This window comes from Homarus americanus, unplaced genomic scaffold, assembly GCF_018991925.1.
Source record: "Homarus americanus isolate GMGI-L3 unplaced genomic scaffold, GMGI_Hamer_2.0 scaffold24277, whole genome shotgun sequence".
NCBI classification, from domain to species: Eukaryota; Metazoa; Arthropoda; class Malacostraca; order Decapoda; family Nephropidae; genus Homarus; species Homarus americanus.
In genome coordinates, this window is record NW_024750697.1 from 349283 (window position 1) to 376068 (window position 26786).

General features: G+C 44.3%; 1 protein-coding gene across 5 annotated transcripts in view; it reads right to left on the minus strand.

Annotated features, from left to right (window-relative positions):
- Positions 1-4116: 4116 nt before the first annotated feature.
- The window catches only part of LOC121854141, a 53063-nt gene continuing 30393 nt past the window's right edge, over positions 4117-26786 (minus strand). For 4 of the 5 annotated variants that reach the window (XM_042348547.1, XM_042348549.1, XM_042348546.1 and 1 more), the window contains 7 exons: positions 26482-26642; positions 22897-23102; positions 18444-18560; positions 13548-13668; positions 11126-11342; positions 6156-6328; positions 4117-5136 (listed from right to left, as the gene is read on the minus strand). In XM_042348547.1, the coding sequence (XP_042204481.1) occupies positions 5008-5136; positions 6156-6328; positions 11126-11342; positions 13548-13668; positions 18444-18560; positions 22897-23102; positions 26482-26642 (1124 nt within the window). In that variant the 3' untranslated portion in view covers positions 4117-5007. Of the gene's footprint in view, positions 5137-6155; positions 6329-6793; positions 8335-11125; positions 11343-13547; positions 13669-18443; positions 18561-22896; positions 23103-26481; positions 26643-26786 lie in introns of those variants that run through there. The other variant, XM_042348551.1, reaches the window with a different exon arrangement.

A 26786-nucleotide genomic window follows, 5' to 3' on the forward strand; every position in this document is an offset into this window, starting at 1 on the left:
GGGCACTGTGAATCTGTCAGCTACTCTGCCTATAAATATTTTTGACAGAGATATTGACTTAGCATATATAAATATAGTTAATGTGTCATATAGTATATCAATCAACCAGAAGATGTGGGCTACAGCATTTAATTCCTGATGTTCTTAAGAACTTAATTAAGATAAGAGCCATGAATGCCATCCTTCACAATTAACAATATATTAAACACCTTTAACTCCCAGATAAAGTGTGACCCCTCAAGACATTAAAATACAAAACATCCACAAACAAACACAACCCGGGAGCAAGAGACACTATACACTACGGCACTGCCATGGTTCACCTTCCTCTCGCATGTCACCTCATTATCTATTTACAAAAATATAATTTCACAAAAAACTTTTAGGAAATACAAAATCTACAAGGCTGCAGTGTTCAAGGAAGGATCCAGTGATATACTGGATCATCCCTCACCTGGAAGTACTCTGTGTAGGAGAAATGTGAGGGGGGAGGATCCAGCAGTACTGTGAGGGGAGGATCCAGGTGAAATGTGAGGGGGGAGGATCCAGGAGTACTGTGAGGGGAGGATCCAGGTGAAATGTGAGGGGGGAGGATCCAGGAGTACTGTGAGGGGAGGATCCAGGTGAAATGTGAGGGGGGAGGATCCAGGAGTACTGTGAGGGGAGGATCCAGCAGTACTGTGAGGGGAGGATCCAGCAGTACTGTGAGGGGAGGATCCAGCAGTACTGTGAGCGGAAGTTCCAGGAGTACTGTGAGGGGAGGATCCACTACTGTGAGGGGAGGATCCAGCAGTACTGTGAGGGGAGGATCCAGCAGTACTGTGAGCGGAAGTTGGATCCACTCTTTATCGCTGCCTAGTGTGTTATCAAAACCGCAGACCAGAAAAGGTCGGTCTCCAGAGGAAAATTTGCTTAGTACAATGTATATAACATATGAAAATATATGTCTAGTTGTGTAATAAGAAGCGGTTATACGTCCTCCATATAAAGAGCTGTTACTTGTAGGTGGATGGAAAGAAGAAGTAATGAAGGATGTGTCATAGCCAAGAAGTGCAAGAAATGAAGGAGGTGACTAATGGCAAGGTTTTTGAGACTGGGAGGAAGGATAGATGGGATGTAATTTAAACATTAATCATGGAAATTACAGGAGAAAAGAGAGAAGTGAACGGATGAATCGTCTAATATGAGAGGGAGGCTGAGGTGAGACTAGGAACTGGTTGATGATGGGTATTTAATTAATAGTTATAAGTGGGAGTGTGGAGTGCATCTCAACAAGTAAGAAGAAAGCGAACTTGGCTGATGAAAGAAATATAATAGAGGTGTGAATGAGTCGAAAAGAGTGAGCCTAGTTTTTTAATGTGTCAAATACAGTGCTAGGTATTTAATGGTTCCAAGGGAGATTACTGGAAAGAATAATTTTCTATGTAACTGAAAAATCGTGTTAATGATCAGGTTTGTTAGAGGCTATAAGATTCACCTTTTAGGGGTTATTTGTTCCTCTATGCTATGGTCCAGAGATGTGGCTGAAGGTGGGTGATTTACCGAGAGACTTAACTGGACATGGACATTAAGAGAAGCAAAAGTTTGTGGAATGTCTGTGATGGAAACCATATTAATGTTCTTCAGGGGGTTTCAATAATTGTTAGTTTATAACAGATCAATAAACGACTCTGGTGGTGATCGAGTTGAGGTCTATAGAGGGACGACAGCTGGAGAAATGGTTTAAGACGTAGTAAATATTCAAAATGAGAGAATAATTTTTTTTGGATGAAGGGTGGAATACCGTCAAGCTCGAAGCCTTTGGGTGGTTGATGCTAGATATACTTCAACATAAAACACTTTTAGGTATGAATGGTTACAAGAAAGGGTGGGGGTGAATTTAAGGCAAGTACTGGAGAGGCATTGTTACCAGGTTCAAAAGTTGTATATCAGGTAAACACATAATCTAGTACTGGTTTTATTTTGAGTTGTGGTGGCAATTATGAGATCAGCACGGGTGAGAAAAAATATGGACGAATTGGAGATGTTGTGAAAGGCTATGACTGATAGCAAGGAAAATTAGTGTTTTAGAGAGGAAGAAATATTTATTTTCTTTGTTGGTTGTATGTATGTACATTATATTTGAGAGAGGCGGTGCGTGTGTTGTGAGTCCATTGGTTTCACTGATGTTCAGGGTTTGATGAAGGTTTGTTTGAATTTATATATCAAAATATGTGGTGTATGTGTGTGAGTGTGTGTGTGTGTGCATGCGTGTGTGTGTGTGTGTGTGTGTGTACGCGTGTGTATGCGTGTGTGTGTTGTTACAACCGTGTCGTATTTTTCTATTTTTTTTTATATAACATGGTTCCATATTCATCCTGTAATGATGTGTTGTATTTACTATTATATAATCTAGTCACCTTAACCCTGTGCTGTTAAGGTTTTAACTGTTATTATTTGTTCAAACCCATTTAGTATTGTAACAAGCATTCTTTGTTTCTCTACGACCATCTGCATCGTTAAACGACCCACCGGCTGGTCGTGTGGCGGGAGCCGACCTTATATATAGGACCCACCAACTGCCGGAGTTAGTTGAGTCCTCTTGTCATACAGTTCACATCCTTTGAGTGACACTCGTCACCTGTTATTTATACCTAATTTATTTGTGTTGTTCCTGTCGCCACCAATGTGGTATATCTATGTGAGTACCTATTTATGTCTTCATTTATGTCCATCAGTATTTGTTTAGTTACATATAAGTAATTCAGTGTTGTTTCACGTTAGTTAATTTCAGTGTTAGTTTTTATGTTTATGCAGTGTTAACGTAATCCAATGCCTTATTTTTATTCTTTTGATGTTTCATTGTTTAGTATCATTTGTGTCTTAAAAGTTTCGATGGTGAATCAATTTGTTGTGACGGCCAAGGAGGCTCTTTTTTGTGTTAATATTTAATTAATTAAATTCTTAAAGATTTACTTTATTTATTTTTATTTATTTTAATTTACTTCACTTTTTTTGTCTGGTTACGTCTAGAACCTGGATATTTTTAAGAGACGGCGTAACAGTGTGTGTATGTGTGTATGTATGATTGTGTGTGTGTGTGTGTGTGTGTGTGTGTGTGTGTGTGTGTGTGTGTTCGCGCGCGCAAAGACCATCATACAACAATTTACAATTATGCTTTTACATAGATGGATATAGTAGAAAACTAATTTTTACATAATATGACGGGTTAATATTTAATATCTCAGAAATTACACGTACTCTCTCCCAAAAAACTATCGGGCCCTTTTCTCATCGATACAATGTGTCACATTGGACGAATATTTCCGGTCACTAATTGTGATTCGTGCAATATGTTGCCTTCCTAGTATCTCTGAGGGGAGGGGGCGTCGGTGGTAGAGCGGTACCGCTCTTGCCTCGCAAGCAAGATGTCACGGGTTCGATTCCTGGGCCGGTGGAAAGTTGTTTGGACACACTTCCTAGCCCCCCCTTGGTCCCTGTTCACCTAGCAGTAAAGTAGGCACCTGTTGTAAATTGGAAAGTTGCGAATTCGTATTCTGGGAAAGTTGTTGGAGCTTCCAATAACTTGCTTCCCAGATGGGCGCTGTAAGCGCTTCACTTTGCACAGGATGTAGGGGGGTGCCCAATAAACTAAAAAAGTGTCTCTGAGGTTGCCAGTTATTATTTCTGGCATTTGTTGTAATTATGGTGAATCACCGTGCTCCATCTTTAGTAGAATAATATAATGATATTAATGTAGTGCAAATATGTCGACGGCAGTCAAATAGTGGGTGTTTTCTGCTGGAAATCCATGACCAACACCAGTACCCATGACTCCTTGGAAAACACAGATTGCACCGACAGACATGGAGAAACGTAATTTTCCGAATAACAGTACTGTATACTGTAGCTATAAATCAATGTTTGTTAGCTATCTTCTTGTTGCTTAGGCCTCGTGTTGCCTGTGATGTCTCCATAGTGACTGTCAATCCTATGGGAGGACTTGGCGCTATCGTCTCGTAGTGTGTATCAGATAATGTTCCGTTGCTAGCACGAATCAAGGAGATGATACGTTATATTCATAATTGTTACATCATCAATTGAGGTAGAAATGCAGGAATATTTAAATACAGCAAATCATAATGTCATTGTAATTGGATATGGCATCATAATACACCTGTAATTACTAGATTTGCAAATGAATGTAATATCGGATCACAGTGTTTCATATTTCGTTCGAAGCGATTCTATTGTAACCTTGGTTCATGAATACGTATATAGTAACGTTATATTCCTATTTGGCAACTAATCCCCTGGAGCTGAAATAGTATCGAAGGTTCATAAATCAGCGGAGTTACTCGAGACGTTATTGGTTTTGTAAATGGTATCACAATTCATCCTATTTCATTACATTATGTAGATAATACGTGCTGTAGGTGGTATACAGCAGATGTCATAGATATTATCAGGTGAAAGAAGAAAAAACGAAAGGTGTAACTCGCAACCAGAAATACCAACCGAACCTCGACTGTTGTGCAGGTGTTACTGTGTTCATTTCCAAATACATCGAGCCGGGGAAGCCGATTCTTTTTGGGGAGAGTGTGCATAGATAATACATCTTGTATATATCAATAGATGATACACATTGTACATGTCATTAAGTAAAGTAATACACATTGTACATATCAATAAACCAAACATTTTCAACATATCATTCGATAATACATGTTGTACATAATCATTAATCATACAAGTTGCACATATGAATATATATCGTTTTTCATTAGAAACGTTATATTTAAGTCGTACAAACAATAATAGTCAGTGTAGGCATTACACTGATTAATTTCCATGATAATTTTTGTGGTTAGCGATTTTCAGTTATGTTGTCTTGTTTTAAGTTTTATTACCATGAAATATTAAAAAATCAACAAACTATTTCTGATGAAAGTATCTGTACAAACTAATGACCATAGGTAACACACACTGGCTATATGTTTGAACAAGTGGGTGATAGAGTATGGGGTCTCAGGTCTTCTCTGGGGGTGGAGGTGGCGGAGGTTCTCGACAAAAGCAAAACTTACGCAGGTTTGGGAAAGTGTTCATGATACAATGGGCCTGTTCTCCATACTTGTTGGTGCGGCTCACGTCCTCTATCTGTAAATTACACTTTGTTGTTAATATTTTCCACATTCTTCACTCATTTCTTAAAATTCAAGAGTCCGCATGGGTCTCTTGTAAATAAGACTTGGCACCAGGGCCGGATTCAGGAGTGGGCAAAGTGGACAGCTGCCCAGGGGCCTCCACAATCTGGGGGCCTCCACATGTGCGGTAGTAGCTATATCAGGGCTGGTCGACTTGAAACCACATGAATGGCTCCAGTCATGTCTCACTTTTGTGTGTGTGTTGGGAAGTTGTACACTATCAATAAATATACAGTTAATTAAAAATTTCCCAATGTTCTAATTTCCTCAATATAACTGCATATGGCTTCAAAATTCTCCAAAGAAGTGTTCAAATTTCAAAATTTTCCCGGGGGGCTTACAGCGCCCCCCGGAACTCCCAGATGTTTAGGCTCGCTTCACTCGCCACCCCACCCTCTTGGGTAGTTATAATGAGGGGGGCCTCCACAAAGAGGCTGCCCATGGGCCTCCACAAGTATAAATCCGGCACTATGTGGCACTGTTTTCATAATGAAGTTGACATCTTATCATTCATATTAAATAAATTGTTTATCTAAAACTTATTAACTGTTAGCTCTTTATTATATCCACCATTTTTGTTAACCTTCAAAATGTGTTTATACACATGTCTGATTTAATAATTGTTTAAACTATTACCAATATTGAAAATCTGAGCATAATCCCTTGAGAAAAACATCTCTGCCGGATTTGTCTATAGTGGCGTCCAGGCCAACAGTATACAAACCTGTTGAGAACTTCCTTGTTACCTCTCCTCATTTCTCCCTACAGGAGAATTTCTCTCGTATATTTTTATTTATCTGCCTGAGCAAGTATGGGAACTTATTGTACCTTAACGTGGAAGGAAAATCTCTCCTTGAAAAAGACTGCAAAAGATCCCATTAATGGAGAAGTTGATCAACTAAAAATGTAAGCAAGAGAACCCATCTTGACAGAGAACGTGTCTAGCCTTAACCCGTGGGAAAGATAACCTACCTTGACAGAGAAGGTGTCCTGTCTGATGTTGTAGGAGAGAGAGGCCTCGAAGTGGGCTTGTCCAGGGACGGTGAGAACGTGTACCTGATACACCACCTCAGTTACCTGTGTCTCGTCAGTCATGTCGGGCACGAAACCGTCCACGTCGGCGTTCTTCTTGAAGGACAGCAATCCTATCAAGATGACCAGGATTAAGATGAGGCGATACAGGTAAGGGATAGTGAGAAAGGTGGGGGATGCCGAGGAAGGTGGGGAATGCCGAGGAAGTTGGGGAATGCCGAGGAAGGTGAGGGGTACCGAGGAAGGTGAGGGGTACCGGGGAAGGTGATGGGTACCGAGGAAGGTGATGGGTACCGAGGAAGGTGAGGGGTACCGGGGAAGGTGAGGGGTACCGGGGAAGGTGATGGGTACCGGGGAAGGTGAGGGGTACCGGGGAAGGTGAGGGGTACCGAGGAAGGTGGGGTACCGAGGAAGGTGAGGGGTACTGGGGAAGGTGAGGGGTACCGAGGAAGGTGAGGGGTACGGGGAAGGTGAGGGGTACCGGGGAAGGTGAGGGGGGGAAGGTGAGGGGTACTGAGGAGGAAGGTGAGGGGTACCGAGGAAGGTGATGGGTACCGAGGAAGGTGAGGGGTACCGAGGAAGGTGAGGGGTACCGGGGAAGGTGAGGGGTACCGAGGAAGGTGAGGGGTACCGGGGAAGGTGAGGAATACTGAGAAAGGTAGTGGGTACTGTTAAACACAAAAACACTGACCAGTGGAAAGTAGTGAAGAAAAGGGCAACTAGACGGGTACTGAGGAAGATAAATATAGCAGCTAAATGTTTAAAGTCATTTATTCCTCTGAAGGACGAAATGGATGTTAAGAAATTTAAGGATAAAGCGGACATAGAAGGAAAGGAAACTGAAATTGTTGGAGATTGTGCCTTCTGTGGCAGGGACAGGAGTAGTAGGATAAGGGCGTGTTTTCCAGGAGCTGGGGTGTGTGACGTAGTAGATATGATGGACAATATCATGTCTGGTAATGGGAACAAACCTCAATGAAAGAGGCAACGACATTGGCTGGTGTAGGAGTGAAGCCCTCCTAGGTAAATTCAAGGCAGCTATCGAATATATTAGGATTAACAGCGGTATTCCTATCATAAGTGGTGATCTGCATAGCAAGAATTGGCAGTGTTTGGTTGTCAAAGACAGTTGGCATCAACAGCGGACTTGACAAATATCGCTTGACAATATTATTTCAATTCGTTGCCAACTGGGATAGCCTCTACGGCAGAAGGGACCTGTATGCAAGGCATGGGGTACATTTATCTAGAGGAGCTCTCTCGAGAGGGCAGTTGAAAGGATGTTGAAGTGTTTAAATTGCTAAGGGAGCATAAGTGCATGAGGATATATCTCAAGAAAGTGCCTAGTTATCGTGTTGGGAGAATAATATACATATTTAGCTGTCGAACAGAGAAAACTTCATTCATAATGTTGACGTAGAGAGTGAACTAGCAAACAGCGATCACAAGGAAGCGATAATCAAAATAACACAATGTCAGTCGAAGGGAAATTCCCATTAAAGTTCCAGATTTTTCTAGGCTAAAACTTGATGGTTTGAAAGGACAGCATGTGAATCATCAACGTTGCCAGACCATGTAATGAGTAAAATTATAACCAGTTGTTTTAAAATATTCTCCTCGTTCCAGGCTGCCCCGTGCACCTCACATCTCTCCAGTAACTCATGGCGGGAACACACGCTTATCACGTCACGTGAGATCATGTGAGCTCACGAGGCCTTACAACCGTGAAATCGGCAATAGGATTCACGCTTGTCACGTCACTTCACGTGATTTTACAAAGAAAAAAAATTTTCAGCTTAGTCATGAACACGAGAATAATAGCTAATAGTACTTAATAAATTTTAATGTGCTTACTAATACAGAATTGAATGTTATGTTAGTCACTTAAAGTTTATAATATAATTTATTGCACTTTATTAAAAACAAAAAAATTAAATATGTTCACAATTTGAAATGGATGAAACCAGTCAAATACCTATTACCTATGGTCCCTGTAATTAGGTGACTTCGTATAATACAGAACTTCGTGTGCTCGAACAATTTCTCTGAGTAGTTCTTCCTTGTCAAGAGAAGCACTGTAAATAGAACCTCACTCTATCACGCGTCCCACGAATGTGTGCTGGAACAGAAAATGTGAGAGATGAGCTGATAGGGAGCTCACATGATATCACGTGACCAGCAGCCGTGACAGCATTGTCTCCAAGCAATACAATAATACACGTTATTGGCCTGCATACTTATCATGGTCACGTGAGCTCATGTTAGATAGCAATGTGTTCCCGCCTTCAGGGTTGCCAAATCAAAATGTTTTCAACAATATATATCTTACTTCCGGATGAATTTGCAATGATACTAGATAAAGAATTATAACCTATTTTTTGTAGTTTACCTCCACGTTTAATACGCCAACTGTCAATCAACTTCAGGTTGTGTGGATGTACTACACCTGTTCATGGTGGAACGAAGAGATGGTGAATACACATTAGTGTTATTTATAATGTGTTTGCCAACTTTCTGAGAATGTTTTAAGGCAAATTGCTATATAGTAGCTGGAACCCGTGGAACTTCCACGAATTCCCCGACCCCCACCCCCAGACCCTTCCGACCTTCACCTGTAGCCCCCATACCCCAGACCACATACCCATGAGCACCATGTATGATATAGGATGATGTAAGGAAAGTTAAGATTAAGTATTATATACAGTTGGTTGCGATCGAGTGACTCCTCAAGATTTTAGCTATGACAAGTGATCGCGGGCCCTTCGTGCCCGGTGAAAGTTTGAATGCTCGTGCTTGGCTAGCGTACAGCGAATGAGGGTGCGCCAAGTCCGTAGACTTGCATCATTTTCCAGCTTAAATAATATGGTTAATTAATGCCTTCCTAAAGAAACCATCGACATGGGACCAGGTTTGTTCCACTCTACCAATTTTTTGCGATTTTTCCACCAAGTTTGATGAAAAACGATTGTGCCGTTTCGGTTGCCCAGAACAGACAGACAGACAGACAGACAGACAGACAGACAAACACACACCTAGTCCTATAGTATATTAGATACAGCCATGATACAATACTAATTTGTTTTAACCTAGGAGTAATAGAGGTCACTTATCATGAAAAAAAATCACATTTTGATTTTTAGCATGACGTGCTACCCCTCCCCTCCAAAAAATAATAATAACAATAATGTGCCATGGAGCCTTTTGTATTGCCAGCGTTAGCAGTATGTTCCAAAGCACACGCCCGTAAGGAGGCCAGGAAACTGCTTTACCGAGTTTTATGAAACTTGATGACAACACCATGTGGGATCCCTCAAGTGTTTGTAACCACTTTTTGTTTGTTTTAATCAAGTAGCCCATAATTAAAACAATAATGTTGCATTCGACATTCTCAGATGCCAAAAAAGTTATCTAGCTCTCATTTCCGGGTGTTTTGTAGGGTATAAAGAAGCTAAATGCACAAATCCCATTCGTGTAACAATTTTATATTTGTAGAATTAACACCAACGATTTTCATGCCCGACCTACTCTTCCCAGACCCAACTTTACTCAATAGTATGGTAATATATTTCACGAGGAGCTGTCACGGTGTGTTACAGGCAGACAAGAAACACGCATTCCTGTATTATTGATGCTAATGTTCAATATAATTAAATGCATCAGTTATTTTTTTGGGTCATGAAAGTCGTAAAGGACACAATATTTAGAGACTCCAGGCCATCAACTCCCGAGGTTCACACCTCACTGGGAGTGTAGATTGACAACGCTGACTGTTACAATTGGAAAGACCCCAACTGTACAGTATCTCAAAAAACAATCTGCCAGGATGGGTCAGATGACTTCCGACATGCAACTCGTGATGTCCCGGGAGGGTTGGTAGGCGTGGCTCTGTGGCATACTGATCTTACTACATTTGGTAACCAAACATCATATTAATTCTGCCGAAATAAATACACATTGCATTACTTATGTTAGACTTATACCAAATTAAATACGTCTCAATATCTATCATCCGTGGTCTCATAATGTTTCATATAGAGCAGTGATTCTCAAACGGGAGGCACTTGGCTCCCAGGGGAGGAATTTCAAATCCAAGGGGAGGAATTTTAGCCAGGGGAGGAACTCCAAGCGGGGAAAAAATGTACTTTGTACACTGTGTATATATATATCAAACGAAATACCAATATACACAACTATAAGGGCGATCACGAATTAACAGTTTACAAAGAACTGCTGCTTCAGACTTAATCCTGTCTGGTGTTATTCAGTGATACATTGAGTCCTGGGTGACAACACACCTATCACCTGTTTCCCCTAGTGTCTCAGTATGACATATTACTCCTATACCCCCCAGTTATCCTCATCTCTCCCTCCCCACTCGTCCTTCCCTCATGTCTGTTACCCTCTGGTGGGAAGAGTGACCACAGGTAAACCCCCACCTCCCTCATCCATAAACAAGCCATCTCTCTCTCTCTCTCTCTCTCACTCTCTCTCTCTCACACACACAGTCCACCCCTTCCACCTATTAGCCTTCCCCATCTCACGAGTATACAGAGAATGAAATAAAGAGGGCGATAAAGAATTAAGATTAAGAAGAAATAATGAAATAAAATAAGAAAGGTAAAATAAAAGCTTTTGTTACAGGGTGTATCATGGTGGGTGTGGGTGTAACATGGTGGGTGTGGGTGTAACATGGTGGGTGCGTGTGTATCATGGTGAGTGTGGCTTTATCAAGGTAGGTGTGGGTGTAACATGGTGGGTGCGGGTGTGTCATGGTGGGTGCGAGTGTGTCATGGTGGGTGTGTCATGGTGGGTGCGGGTGTGTCATGGTGGGTGCGGGTGTGTCATGGTGGATGTACAAATGTGGATTGTCGAGGGAAGTGTGGCATAAGTTTTAGATGTGGGTAACATACCTTTAGTTGGGAGGAGCTTCCCGGCCCATGTGATCTTGTGAATAATAAGCTCGTGACAAAGAGAACGTTGTGGAGCGGTGTAGGTGTTGATATAATGGACTAGCGCATGGGCAGCCCTCTGCACTCGATCTTCCTTTATGCTTACCGCCTCCCAAGTGAGGCAGGCACACCAGTGAGGCTCAATGAATGCATCAGCACACGTACGCGAGGCAGGAACCTGTACGGGTTAGAGAGAACACAAAACAAAAACAGATATACAGGCAGCAAGAAAGTCGATACAGCATCGCTCTTGTGTTTTGAGAACAATTGATGGTCATTTTCTTATGACTAATTTGTTTTCTGAATTGTGGACCTTGAATTTCTTTTTTAATAAAACGGAATCAAGTTTTCATTCTTCTGTAACTATACATGAATACTAATATATAAAGGGAAACAAAAAACGCATCAATAAAACGTTCATTATAAACGCAATATCCACAGTCAGTCAATCAGAGTATCGTCCTCATTTCTAAGGGATGGTGACCACAGTCCTCCACTCTAAAAGTTTTGAGGTTGTTTTTACCAATCCTCCAATATTTTGTATCTCTCTGGGGACTCGGGGATTCATTTTTTATTTTGTTAATTTCATTCACCCACCTCACTCTCTGCCTCCCCCTGGCCTTCCTACCATAAATTTTACCCATTAATATTTGTTATTATTCCATCATCCCTAATTATAAGACCAATTGTTTCTATTAAGTTTTTGCTACTCTTAGTATTTTACACTTGTTTTCCTGTCAGTGTAAATTACTCTTAACATTCACCTATAACACCACATTGAAAAGGCCGCCAACCTCTTTCTGGTGACTGCTGAAAGTGTCCACGCTTCTGGCCTATACCCTGTACATCAGCCCTTGCCATTTATGACCTTTTAGCAGCTATTTTTTTTTTTTGCAAATTGTAGTTAAAGTCCCTTTTTATTAGGTCTTTTAGATTATCAAATGCTGTTTATGCTTGACCTATTCCTGTTATGATTTCTTTTGCACATTTACCATCACTTTAACATTAATGTACTGTACTTCTCAAATACCTGTGCACAAAAAAAAATTCATTTAAGTTCCCTGTTGGCTTCCATAATTTCAATATTTGGATTTATTTCCAATTTGGAAACAGCCATTACTTTGTCTTTATAGCATTAACTCTTTAACCCACATTCGTCACCTTTAGCCACTAAACTGTTAACCAGTTTTTATCAATATCAACTGACAAGTTTGGGAACACTGACGTTAGAGGTGGCCTTAACAAAGGTGTACAATTTTTATGCTATTAAAGCCCGCAAATAAATGTTGACCTCAAATTAATTTAATAGTAAAATTATAATGCTTAGTGCTTTATTTGTATATCATATTCACGGAAGCTTTACAAAAAATTTAAAAACAATACTGTAATCAGGAAATAATTCAGTGATTTGGTACTGAAATGTTTGCTGCTGTGAAGGACACACTGCACCTTTAGGCTCCAGCTTTATATAATCACACCACCCCCCCGTCCATGAAATTCAGTTGCCTCTGAAGATGTCTTGAATAAAGACGAAAGCCAAGGTGCTGCATTGTTTACGAAGTTCCCAAGCGCTTTCGTGTAATTCACATCTTCAGGGGTGAGTACAGACTAAGGAGTTATACTTGACAAGGCTAATATATACAGTAGAGGAGAGTGAGATCAAGTCCCTAGGGGATAGCAGGAGTCCACAATGTTCCGGTCATAAGGCAGTAACTCTACTAATCTCCTTAATCAAAAAAATTGACCATGCCATCTCTGAGCACAGCAGCTGTCCGTAGTCAGGTCATAGGGTAAGATGACCCAACCTTCTCACCTGGTTACAAATCTTCTTAACAAAATTATCCAGTTTGTACATACCATTACTCAAATTCATGTTGACAGATTCAGTATGTTTAATGAGACTGGATTCTATAATGTTCCTACTGACAATTCAATTACAAGGTAATATTGAGGAGGCATTATCCCAGTCAATGCAATTTATTATCTCTCATATGAATGAACAGAGCATTGGATTCCTGTTTATAAGCTTGATATAGTCAAAATTACTGAAATAATAACTCGGATTAATATATGTTTTTATTATATAGATTTAACAAATATTTCTTGATACTTTATCTACCTTTTTATACATATTGTAAGTTCCAGACAGTTGCTGCCGTAATTTATGCTATTTAGAGAGTCCTTATAAATAAAGGGGGGCGACGGAGGGAGGATGGCAAGGTTGTATGCTCCGTGGCCTGTACTTGACGCCTTGTACTGTACAACACCGTTTCCGAGTACGTAATACTCTACAATGACCTGACTCAACCGTGACGTGGGTTTTACACTGAAATAATCCAGAGAACTTCTCGATATAAACCAGAGAAAAATGTTAAAGACTAACCTGACTGAATAGGGAAATGGATCGCTCTGTAGCCTGGCCCAACCTTGCCCCTGAGAAGTGGAGAATGTCTTGCATGGTGGGGTACAGGTCGAAAGGGGTTGTGAGACGATGGATATTCATTCTGTTAGTAAAACATCGATTAGGGGAAAACAAAATGAAAAATATCCACGGCTTTGAATATTGTTTGCAGTGAACAGATGGTAGTAGTATGAGAAGGAGGTTTATTCATAGGAATAAAGCTCCTCCTCACAGACGAGTTTCCTTCAACAGCATACTGTACTACCAATCATGGCAACATTGCGAAGTCTAATGATATTATTTAAGAATATTGTTTTTTGTGTTTAATAATAATAATAATAATAATAATAATGATAATTAATGGTTTATTGAAAGAGCATGACAGCCAAAGAGCTGAAAGCATACGATAATCAGAGATGATAGCTTACGAGAGCTTTCAATACAAAAAGAGAAGAAACATGGAGTGAACAAACAAACGAACAACAGATCTGGTAAATTTAAATAATCTCATTCGCTATAGTTCAGCCGGTCTAGTGAACTGTCTGTTGAGTTGATAGTGGCACCAGCAGGGTCGTTTCCTCGGGACAGAAGGACGTGCACCTAGGTGCCAAGGGCCACTCTCAACCTCCTGGTAGTCACAATTTGCCTATGTTTTTATATACACCACATGGTCCTGGTAGGTCTCTCGGCTCACACAGGGTATTAGGGCGAGTTCTTGTTTCTCATTTGATGTAGTTGGAAATACTCATTTCTCACTTGGTGGAGTTAGGAGTCCTCACTTTCCTCCTGGTGCAGCTGGGACTCTTCATTTCTCATCGGGTGTTGATGGGATGGTGGGTAGTAAGGGCTTCATGGGCCGTGTCCACTGACCGCGGGGCACGGACTTGTCACTGTCTAACAATTATTTCCATTCTTTTCCAATTGATATGGTCACCTTTGTATATCTTTTGACTGCACTGTTGGTGGGAGGATGTTGATATATACTGGTGAGAAGGAGGAGATAGGGAGGAGGGAAGGGGCCAACAGTCTGGCTGTGCGGAGCAACGCCAAGAGGCTCTGACTCTGGTAGTCGTGCCAGATTAAAGGAGGGAAACCAGAGCTAGAGCAGATAGAGATCTGGGTACCCAAAAACGATACGGTGACACGCATGCACACGTGCACATGCACCCACGGGTCGTGTCACGGGTCCATCCACACCACAGTGTGACATACCGTCCACCTCACTCACCCACCAGACACACTCTTATCAATCACCTCTTTACCACCTCAGAGTTAGGTACCCATGTGCCAAGCAAGTGGATTATAACGAAATTGACACCACTGATATCCTGGACCAGCTGCTACTATCATAAGCTGTGAACTTCCCCACACACGGTCAAAATACCCTTGACCTTATCTTAAATAACTTAGTGGACCAGTACCAACCACCTCAACCAATGCCTCCTATCGGGTGTAGCACACACCTATCAGTGCTCTGGTCCCCAGCTGCCACTACCAGCCAAGTACAGAGACCCTACATCAAGACCTACAGGCCGATTACTGACTCTGCAGTGCGCCTCTTCGGGCAGTGGATAGTTCACCATCCCTGGACTGAAGTACTTAGTGTGGATGACGTGGACACCAAATGGTTAAATTATACCAACACCACCACGGAAGCTCACCACCACTTCTTCCCCGAGAAGTCCGTCAGATCACACCCAGCTGACTTGCCCTGGATCACACCTCGGATCAAAAGACTTATGCAACAGAGAGACAGAACCTTTCATCTCAATGACCACATCCGCTACAGGTCCCTTTGCAACCAAGTCATCCGTGAAATACGCACTGCAAAGAAGTCCCACTACCCAACCAAGTTGCAACACCTGAAGCAGACCAACAACAGTCAGCTGTATGGTCAGTTTAAAGAGCTCTGTGGACTAAACAATAGGACACCCCCCCCCCTTCGTTAGCCATCTTACTAATGGTGACGCAGCTGAGCAATCAAACTACCATTTCACAACTACATGCATGCCAGACGCTCCCCCGGCTTGACACAACCAGTCTCCCTGCTTACCTACCAGCCCCCTTACCCACTGACTTAGTAGAAGAATTTGAAGTAGCAAAACGTCTGGACAAACTGAAGTTAAAGCGCTCCACCCCCCCTCCCATCGACTTACCAATGTAACTCTACAAGGGGTTCTCCCCGGAACTAGATAAATCCCTCTGCTTAATCATTAATGCTTCCGTCAGCCAAGCAAAATACCCAGCTGACGGTAAGACCTCATATGTGTCACCAGTGCCCAAGTTAACCAGCCCACAATCCTAAAATGAGCTACGATCCATTACAATCACCCCAATACCCAGCTTAATATGTGAAAATTTCGTGTTTGACTGGGCCTATGCTGATATTGCAGGCGCCATAGATCCTCAGCAATTTGTCATTATGAAAACTTCCTCCACCACTCACTGTCTTGTCAGCTTTCTCCCATGTACTTATACCGCCATCTGGAAAAATGAAAAACGTCTGTAGCTGTCGCCTTCATTGACTTCACCAAAGCATTTGACCTAGTCGACTACAATTTAATCATCAACAAAGTTATCGACCTCGGGTTTCGAAGAAGTCTTATACCAAAGCTAAAAGACTTCCTTAGTGACCGACGCCAAGCCATACGCTTCCAAGGGGCTGTCACTCGACTGTGGCGTCCCCCAAGGCACCAAGATGGGAGACCGCTCTGCTTCCTTATGCTTATCAATACTGCCCTAAGAGAAACCTCTGCTCGCTGAAAATATGTCGACGACTCCTCCATTGGGATCAGTGCCAACAATTCTGCTCCCGACTACACCGCCCCCCAGGATTTACTGAACAGTCTCCAAGATTGGGCCATCAACAACCACGTCACCATGAACTATACCAAGACCATGGTTATGCACATCAACCTCTCCTCCGACGTTGTCCCACACACCTTTCATTACACACTCAAGGTTGTAGACTCCACTAAGCTTCTCAGCGTCACTACAGATAAACTAAAGTGGAAAACACACGTCAGTGAAGTTGTCAAATCCTCCAGTTTCATTCTTCACCTCCTCCGCCGACTCAAGTCCCTCTGAGTTCCTGCCCCCGAGCTCCTCAAGGTTTACTCAACATTCTTACTTCCCAAGCTCACCTATGCCTCCCCTGCCTGGTCTTCCTCCCTAAATACGCTACAGTGCACATCTCTAAAGGAAAGGTTTCTGACCTTCACATCCAATTATGGGAACACTGGGGGTGGGGGTATGGTTAATGCAGGGCTTGCGTTCTTGGCCTGTCACAATATTGGTTATCGATGAAATGACTGTCAAGGGCAGTCATATGCCAAGGCTGTAAAAATGAGTGCAAACTACCGTGGGATTCAAGTCCTCATAAGAGAACATAATAGCGTTTCAGTATTTGTACCACATTGCGGACATTCTCTTCATTACAGTACTTGGGAAAGTGGCAGCTGTACGCTACTTCGATTTCATACATCAATATGCATTTTTCACAGCATCTGCAGCACGTTATGCGGCTCTGAAGCAAAAGTTGTCCCAGGAGAAACACTGTTGTATATGCCCCAAATAAGATGACAAACTCGTTGGTCTTGTCGAGCTGATGAAACGAAAGCCAGTGTACAGTCACGGGAAAAGTCCTGTCAGTCCTCCGTCCAAACCATAAAACCCGAGACTCGTGAACTTGTGAACCCGAGACATCACACATTACGCCATCCATGGGCCCAACAATGCGTTTGTCTTGGATTCACAGTTCATGGCTGTGTTCTTTATACCCTCGTCAGTACCCCTTGTGCTGGGTTGTATGCCATTGCTCCACAAGACAGGTTCTAGTAATCTTGATATAAACTTGATCTGATTATTTTTTAAGCTGTAGACAAGTATTGCTCAAGCTGATGACAATTCGATTAATAAATTACAGTATATACAGTATACCTTGTTCCTCGCTCAGTTCACCTTGATAATCTAATGGTGACGACATTCCTAGAAGGTAACCAAATTTAACTTAATGGTGGCCTCAGTACCATATGTTGACCTGTATTGATATAATAAATTTAACCTTGGAAGGTGACCTGCACAGATATAATGGTGACGTTAGAACTACAATATGGCCTTCACAAACATGATGGTAGATGACCTGCACAAACATGATGGTAGATGACCTGCACAGACATGATGGTAGATGACCTGCACAAACATGATGGTAGATGACCTGCACAGACATGATGGTAGATGACCTGCACAGACATGATGGTAGATGACCTGCACAGACATGATGGTAGATGACCTGCACAGACATGATGGTAGATGACCTGCACAGACATGATGGTATATGACCTGCACAGACATGATGGTATATGACCTGCACAGACATGATGGTATATGACCTGCACAAACATGATGGTAGATGACCTGCACAGACATGATGGTAGATGACCTGCACAGACATGATGGTATATGACCTGCACAGACATGATGGTATATGACCTGCACAAACATGATGGTAGATGACCTGCACAGACATGATGGTAGATGGCCTGCACAGACATGATGGTAGATGACCCCCACAGACATGATGGTAGATGACCTGCACAGACATGATGGTAGATGACCTGCACAGACATGATGGTAGATGACCTGCACAGACATGATGGTAGATGACCTGCACAGACATGATGGTAGATGACCTGCACAAACATGATGGTAGATGACTTGAACAAACATGATGGTAGATGACCTGCACAAACATGATGGTAGATGACCTGCACAGACATGATGGTAGATGACCTGCACAGACATAATGCCGACCTTAGAATCCCAGGTAAATTTCGCTGATTTCATAGATTCAAATTCAGAAGTGTTAGCAGCACTGACCTGACGTTATCAGCAGCAGAAGGGTAGGTGGTCTTAAGGGCTGGAGGAAGGTAAAACGACATGAAGGGTAGTCGCTCCTCCTGCTTACCCTGTTGCGTCCCTCGGATGGTGGTGAACCTAGGTAGAAATGAATTGGAGTTTGCATATTCACTGTATAGTACTGTACAGGTACTTCCTTATGTATTATTGCATTACTTTTATTGGACTACAGTATATTTTCTTTTTGTTCCTTTCCCTTACTTTTTGTACCTTCACCTTTATTTTGCAATTTGTACCTCGTTCTTAAATTTCTTGCAACTTTTACAGCACCCTCGAGTTTCTGATAAAAAAATAAGTATAATAAAAGTGGAGATGAGGATCGAATAAACACTAGCGACTAGAATGTTGCATAATTTACAGTAGCTAATTATCATTTTACTCACAAATATCCGTCCTTTTCACACGTGGAACAAAATATTGATAAAATAAAGAGCAGATTCACCTTTTTAAACTTCTACAAGATAATGAGATAAACCACAAGGGAGAACATTTTCTTTCAGATGTTAAGTCTAAAAATATTCAGTTTAAAAAATACATTCACCAATATGAGACCGATCTTTTAGTGTCGTCAAATACCCAAATTATTAACACTTTTATATCCAAACTCTGAGAAGTTTCGGACTGATGTGAAGCGAAATGTGTCATCAATGTACAGTATAGCCTCTGTCCACAACGAGTACATGAGTAACTAAAACAGTGTGAGCAGACCAACACGATCTTCAACTGTGGGTCTTATACGAGTTCATTGGATGGCACGCATGAGGCAATGAAGTCGAAGGCATCATCAATAAAAGCCTCACCAACGCCTGATATCCAGACTACAAGGAACCCCAGATCCTCGGACCCAAAAGATCGGGAAAATGTCTAAATGGAATCATAATGTTGCCCCTGAGAGGACACACCTGATGTGGAAATCGTGTTCTACTACCCCGGCATTTACCTGTTTTTCCCGTCGTGCAGTTTGAGCAGCAGGTGTCAGCGAGCTTTAAGGAGACAAAGAATAATTTGAATTACAGGTGTATAGTACGAGACCTTGACCATATATATTTGTTTTATCTAAAGGTCAGAGACTCGGGTTCTAGGCGATATTATCCTGCAATTCAAGAATGATATGAGTGTTTCCAACTCTATGAAGCCACTTGAGACTTATCAAATTCAGATAATCGAGTGATCACGCCATCATCTGAGGCGCCCAAGGTAGCATTTGACAGGTGATGCAATAATTTGAATTCACCTCTTCAAAACTAACACCAAAATATATAAGTCAGATAAAGAACAAAGCAACAAAAACAGAACCCCAACTATCAATGCGGGAAGGATGAAAGAATTAACAATATCTCATGATTAAATCAACTCTCACGGCGGTTCAGACTGATAAAGTGGCAGCTGGTGAGAATGCAATTCACGATCTTCAAGACGAGTTGAATGAACAATTAGAAATAAACAAATGCAAAACACCTTCCCTAACACGAGCAAAAGAGGAATATCTTGAAGACACGAAACCTCAAGCAATTAACATGAATGCCAGAAATCTAGTTAATAAGTTTGAAATACTGACTTCATATGGGGACACAACATCAACCAATTATCATTAGGATCAGCGAGTCGTGGGGACGAGATGACGTATGACAGGATAACTTTTATTTACCAGGACATCAACCACTATTCAGAAGGGACAGGGATACAAGAGGTAGTGGTGTGCTACTGTATGTCAAAGAGCACCTGACAGTAGCCAGTAAAGACGAGCTAACTAAAAAGGGAATCATCTGAATCTATTTGGTGTGATTTAAAATTACAAAACAGAAGCAAGCTGACAATAGGAGTGTGTTATAGAGCACCTCTGCATCAGAAGGGGATTTTAATCACGGGACGACAGACTGGATGAAGTTTGCCATAAAAGCCGAGGGAAACTAGATATTTTTTTACTGAATCCACATGGAGAGACAGCATTCTGGATTTAGTCTTAACGATTTTAGAGGGTAATGGTGGGCGAGATCCACTTCGGGGGGAAAACTATCTGGGGCAAGTAGCCACGACATACGAAGATGTAATATAATCTCTGAAATTCGGGAGAGTAGTTAAGGAGGAATACGAGGACTTCAACCATGGAGATTGCAAGTTCATGAGAGACAAACTACAGAAAATTAAGTATGGGGTGTCGTTAAAGAGGACTCAGACATAAACGAATTATTGTAAGACTAAGGAAATCCATAAGATAACAGTAGAAGAATATATTTCCGGAAATCGAGAAAGAGGGAATAAGACCAAGTGGATGACTCACAAATCCAGATAGCCTGCTAAAGAAAATGCCACCTGAGGAATAACTATCAGTGCACAAACCTCATGCTATGTGGTATACAAAAAAATACCCCTATATGTGGTCAATCAGGAAATTAGATCAGTCAATCGGCACTTCGAAATTATATTACCCCCAAATATTAAGAAATATCTTTTTTTTTTTCTTTTTTTTTTTGCATATACCAAGAGCAAAATGAAAACCGAAGATACTGTTTGCTCTCGAAAGGATGATAGGCATACAGAAGATGCCCCTAAATGATTACTTTGCATTAGTATTTACACAAGAGGCAACGAAAGTGTACACTATACTCCCGGCTGTCCCTCCCCCCCTCAGTGTTCCATTTACACCACTGTACCTCTTGTATACCCACCTTCTACACTCGCTACACTTTTTTTTTTACAAGCAGCACAGGGCCATTTCAACTCTTTGCCATTCTTAAGTCCATTGCCCCTTTTTCCTACCACCCACCTCTTCAATTTCTCCACTGCTTCTTCAATACTACCTGCTATCAGCTCTAAGTTATTAGTATGTAACTCGCAGGGCAGGGCAGGGCAGGTCAGTTCTGAAGTCCCGTGATATTACCTCCAGCACCATGATCAATAGAATAATTTTACCTCGAATCCCTCGCTCTCCTTCCTCGCCATTTACTCTCATGAAAGTTTTTGAGCCTCCATGCAATGTTATAACCACTCGAACAAATTACTCCTAGCCTCTTAACTTTATCAATACCAACTACAAATGATACCTTGTTAAATGCATTCTCTACTTCTACGCATACAAAGTACAACTTTCTCTCATTCCCGAAATATTGCCTCTGTAGTCCTCGTACCTGGCATGATTCTCCTCTGCATATCGTTCGTCATCTCTTTCCACAACTTTCATAGCTGATCTTACAGAGTTAATGGCAGCCTGTCTGGTCATCATTTTGTCACCCGCTCCCTTCTCCTATTCTCTTTCAACCTTTAGGTATGTTCCTTGTACTGCTTCTGTTGCTCCTTCTCTGTCCATGTCCTATTTAAACTCGACATTCTAGTGTCGATCGTAGAATTTAAATAACCATAGTCATTTCACCAACAACATTCTTGTTTCTACCCACTATTTGCATGCTACTCTGTACACCTCGCCTCTACCATCCACACTATTCAGTATACAGTATATGCAAATTCGTCCTGTTTATGATTCTTATTCCTGTAAACCTCACTTCTGGCCCAGCACTTGTCCACCATCATATTACTGTATGCTTGCTGGGCCCTTTGTCCATTCACTCATTTTGTCAGCCACACTAAGCAGAACGTCTTGCACCTCACATTGTGCTGGCTAATTCCACTCTTCTCTACTCGGCATAAAATGCTTCCCTTATATTCTGATCCCTAAATTTTCACTTCCTCCTTCTTGGAACATACACCTTTATCCCTCCCCTGCGCTTTTTAAGCAACTTGTCACATACAAGCAATATGTGCTGCAAGGCACATTCTTCTGCTATAACCATTACATCATTAACAAGATGCCTATCTGAATTCCTCAAATAAATATATAGTCAATTTGGGTTTTGTGCCACCTGACTCGTACGTGATCAGCCTACTTGCCCTCTTCTTAACCAACATATTAACATATTGCATACAACCATAATCCGTGTAACTGCAAACTTAAAATATCCTTTACCACCATGCACGCCTTCATAACCCTCATGTGTGTTCAAGATGGCCTTTTCCCTTGCATGCGGCTCCAACAATACATACAGCAACTTATACCAGAACTCGTCCTTCTCTTGAAAACCATAAGTTTCGCATTCACCTCTAGTTCTTTCTCCACTCACTTTTCAGCAATCATAATCCAGTTGACCCAGAATCACTACCCTTCCAGTAGATTTTGTACTGTCATTCCTACAAGTGACCAGCTTTCTTGATTCACTTTTCCATCTAGTTTCCTCTACAGTACACGGTAGACATCAAACTTTCTGCGGCTCTCTCTCAACAATGTCATCTGTTCTTTCCCGCATACTACCAACATTCAAACTTCCACTATTCGTACAGTGTTTAGATGATTTTTGTTCAACGGTTTACTTCTGTTCTCTGATTTTGTAATAGTAATCATTAGTACCGGTAGTTCATGTACCTGTGCCCATGGTCGCTCATCAGGACGAGGATGGTGTTATTCAGGTGGCCATCATTCCACAGCGACGTGAGCATCTCGACCAGGTCCTGGTCAGCGACGGACACTAAGTTGTAATCATCGTGAGACAACTCCCCGTGGAAAGCAAAGGCAAACTTGGGATCTTTCTTGTATTCGTTCATGAAATCGTACACATAGTTGAAAAACACCTGAAAGTCGTAATGTTTATAAGTTAGATAATAAAATTTGTTTATGTGTGGCAATAATTTTTTGTGTTCAGGCGTATATTTTATAACACGTCCTACATGTGGCTCCAGTGATACATTCTTTAACCGTAACCAGATCTTATGTTCTTATAAAGGAAAATCAGGGAGAAAAAATAACTGGTGATTTTCGGACATACAGAGAAGTAGTTTGAAGACAGGAAGGGGAAAAGGAGGGGGTTATGAAGGAGGGGGGAGGAGAAGAAGAAGAAGAAGAAGGAGGCAAGATGGGGACAGCAGAGAGTATGATGGGAGAAAGAAGGGGAGTGAAACGAAGGGCAGCAGGTGAAGAAGGGGAAGTTCGAGGAAAGGCAGGAGAGGCCTAGGTGGGACAATAAGCAAGATAGAAAGGGACAAAAAGAAAAAAGGAAATGGGCAGGAGGCGAGGCAGAAGGGGTAGGGGGGGGGAGACAAGGAAAAGCTGAAGGGAGGCAGGAGAGGTGGGAGGAGAGGAGAGGGAGGAGAAAGGGAGGCAGGAGGAGAAGGTGGTAAGGGAGGGAAGGCAGGAGAGAAAGAGTAAGGAGGGAAGGCAGGGGAGAAGGAAGTAAGGAGGGGGAAGGCAGGAGAGGGAGTAAGGAGGGAGGCAGGAGAAAGAGTGGGAGGGAGAGCAGGAGAGGGAGTGGAGAGCCAGGAGAGAAACAAAGAGGGAAGGCAGGAGAGTGGGAGGGGAAGGAAGCAGGAGAGATGGGGAGGGAAGGCAGGAGAGGAGTAGGAGGAAGGCAGGAGAAAGTGAGGAGGGGAAGGCAGGAGAGGAAGTGAAGGAGAAAAAGGCAGGAGGAGGGAGTAAGGGGAGGGAAGGCAGGAGAGGGAGTAAGGAGGGAAGGTGGGAGAGGGAGTGGGGAGGAAGGCAGGAGGAAGGTAAGAGGAGGAAGGCAGGGAGGGACACACACAGGGAGCCGAGGGCAAGAGGAGGCAGGAGGCAGGGAGCAGAGAGAGGGAGGCAGGAGGCAAGCAAAGAGGAGGAGCAGGAGGCAGGGCAAGAGGGAGGGAGAACAGGGAAGCAGGGGAGCCAAGAGAGGGAGGCAGGAGGCAGGGCAAGAGAGGAGGAGCAGGAGGCAGGGCAAGAGGGGGGAGGAGCAGGAGGCAGGGGCAAGAGAGAGGCAGGAGGCGAGGCAAGAAGAGGGAGGAGCAGGAGGCGAGGCAAGAGGGAGGAGCAGGAGGCAGGAGGCAAAAGAAGGGCAGGAGAGCCCGAGGCAAGAGGGAGGAGCAGGAGGCGGGGAGCCAAGAGGGAGGCGGGAGGCAGCGAGGCAAGAGGGGAGGCAGGAGCCGGGGAGCAAAGGAGGAGACGGGAGGCAGGAGCAAGAGAGAGGAGGCAGGAGGCAGGGCAAGAGGGAGAGGGAGCAGGAGGCCAGCAGGAGGCAAAGAGGGAGGAGGCAGGAGGCGGGGAGCAAGAGAGGGAGACTGGGAGGGCAGGGCAGAGAGGAGGCCAGGAGGGTGGAGCAAGAGAGGAGGCAGGAGGTGAGGGAGGCAAGAGAGGGAGGCAGGAGGCAGGGAGCCAAGAGGAGGGAGGAGCGGGAGGCAGGGCAAAGAGGAGGAGCAGGAGGCAGGAGCAGAGGAGGCAGGCAGGCAAAACAGGAGCGGGAGGCAGGGAGGCAAGAGGGAGGAGCAGGGAGGCAGGAGCCAAGAGGAGAGGAGGCAGCAGGGAGGCAGGGAGCGAGAGAGGGAGCAAGGAGGAGCCAGGAGGGCAAGAGGGAGGAGCGGGAGGCAGGGCAAGGGGAGGCAGGAGGCAGACAAAGAAGAGGGAGGAGCAGGAGGCGGGGCAGGAGGCAGAGACAGAGAGGGAGCAGGAGGCAGGAGCAAGAGGAGAGGGAGGCAGGAGGCGGGAGGAGCAAGAGAGGAGGCAGGAGGAGCGGGGAGCAAGAGAGGAGGAGCAGGAGGCAGGGGCAAGAGAGGGAGGCGGGGAGCCAGGGCAAGGAGGAGGAGCGGGAGGCCAGGGCAAGAGGGGAGCAGGGAGGCAAGGCAAGAGGAGGGCAGGAGGCAGGGGAGGCAAGGAGGAGGGAGCCCAGGAGGCGAGGCAAGGGAGGACGGGAGACAGGGCAGAGGGGGAGGGCAGGAGCGGGGAGGGCAAGGAGAGGGAGCAGGAGGAGCTGAGGGAGGAGCAAAGGAGCAGGAGGCGGGGCAAGAGGGAGAGGGAGGGCAGGAGGAGGCCAGGGGTGGGAGGCGAGAACCTGAGAGAGAGGGAGGAGCAGGAGGCAGGGAGGGCCAAAGAGGAGGGAGGGCAGGGAGCCGAGACAGAGGAGGAGCAGAACCGAGAGGGCAAGGAGGAGGGCGGGAAGCGGGGGAACCCAAGAGGAGGAGGCGGGAGGCAGGGCAAGAGGGAGGAGGAGGCCAGGAGGCAGGGCAAGGAGAGGAGGAGCCCAGGAGGCCGAGGGCAAGAGGGAGGCAGGAGCGAGGCAGGGAGGCAGACAAGAGGGAGAGGGAGCAGGGGCAGAGAGGGCAGGAGGCCAGGGCAAGCCCGGGAGGAGCCGGGAGGCAGGGCAAGAGGAGGAGGCAGGAGCCAAGACAAGAGGAGAGCCCAGGAGGCGGGCAGGAGTGAAGGGAGCCAAGAGGAGCAGGAGGCTGAGGAGCAGGAGCGAGACAGAGAGGAGGGCAGGAGGCAGAAGAGGGCAGAGAGGGAGGCAGGAGCAAGGAGGCAAAGGAGGGAGGGAGGCAGGAGGCCAGGAGCCAGAGGAGCAGGAGGAGCGAGACCAAGAGAGGAGCCAGGAGCAGGGAAGAGAGAGAGGAGGCCAGGAGAGCCAAGGCAGGCGAGGCAGGAGGCGAGACGGGAGGCCCGAGGGAACAAAGAAGAGGGAGCAGGAGGCAGAGGCAAGAGGAGAGGAGGGCAGGAGGGCAGGGCAAGAGAGAGGAGGAGGCAGGAGGGCAGGGCAAGGAGGAGGGAGGCAGGAGGCGGGGCCAAGAGGGAGGCAAGGGAGGGAGGCGGGAGGCCCAGAGACAGAGAGGGAGCAGGAGGCAGGGGCAAGAGAGAGGGAGGCAGGGAGGCAGGGCAGAGGGAGGAGGAGCAGGAGGAGGCGGGAGCCAAGAGGAGCCAGGGGCAGGAGGGCGGGAGCAGGGGAGGCAGGAGGCGGGCGAGGCAAGAGAGGGAGGCAGAGACCAAAGAGAGGAGCAGAGACAGAGAGGAGGCAGACAGAGAGGAGGCAGGAGGCGAGGCAAGAGAGGAGGCAGGAGGCAAGGGAAGAGAGGAGGCAGGAGGCGAGGCAAGAGGGGAGGCAAGAGAGGAGGAAGCAGGAGGCAAGGCAATATATCTAGCATCAATGTTTCTACCACTGTCACCAGTGGGTTTATTCTACCTGGCAGCAGAAGGTACGAGAGTTAGGATGAGACTTACCTTGTGGCGAGGTGTAGCCTTGAGGCAGAGCTTGGGGTGGTTATGGAACTCCGGGTAAGTAGTGACATAGAAGGGCCTCATGTAGTGGTCGGTCGGAGGACTGTCGAACCCTCGCAGCCTATACTGGAAGGTTCCTACGTGAGGCAAATCCTCTGCGTACACTGTCGGATATAAAAAACATTGATCTACAATATTTATGACAACGAAGGCACTAAGTAATCATACACATATGGTCTAATTATTGCTGAACGGTTTTACGGAATGAGATTTATTGTGTCAAAGGTATTAACTATCGAATGTAAAAT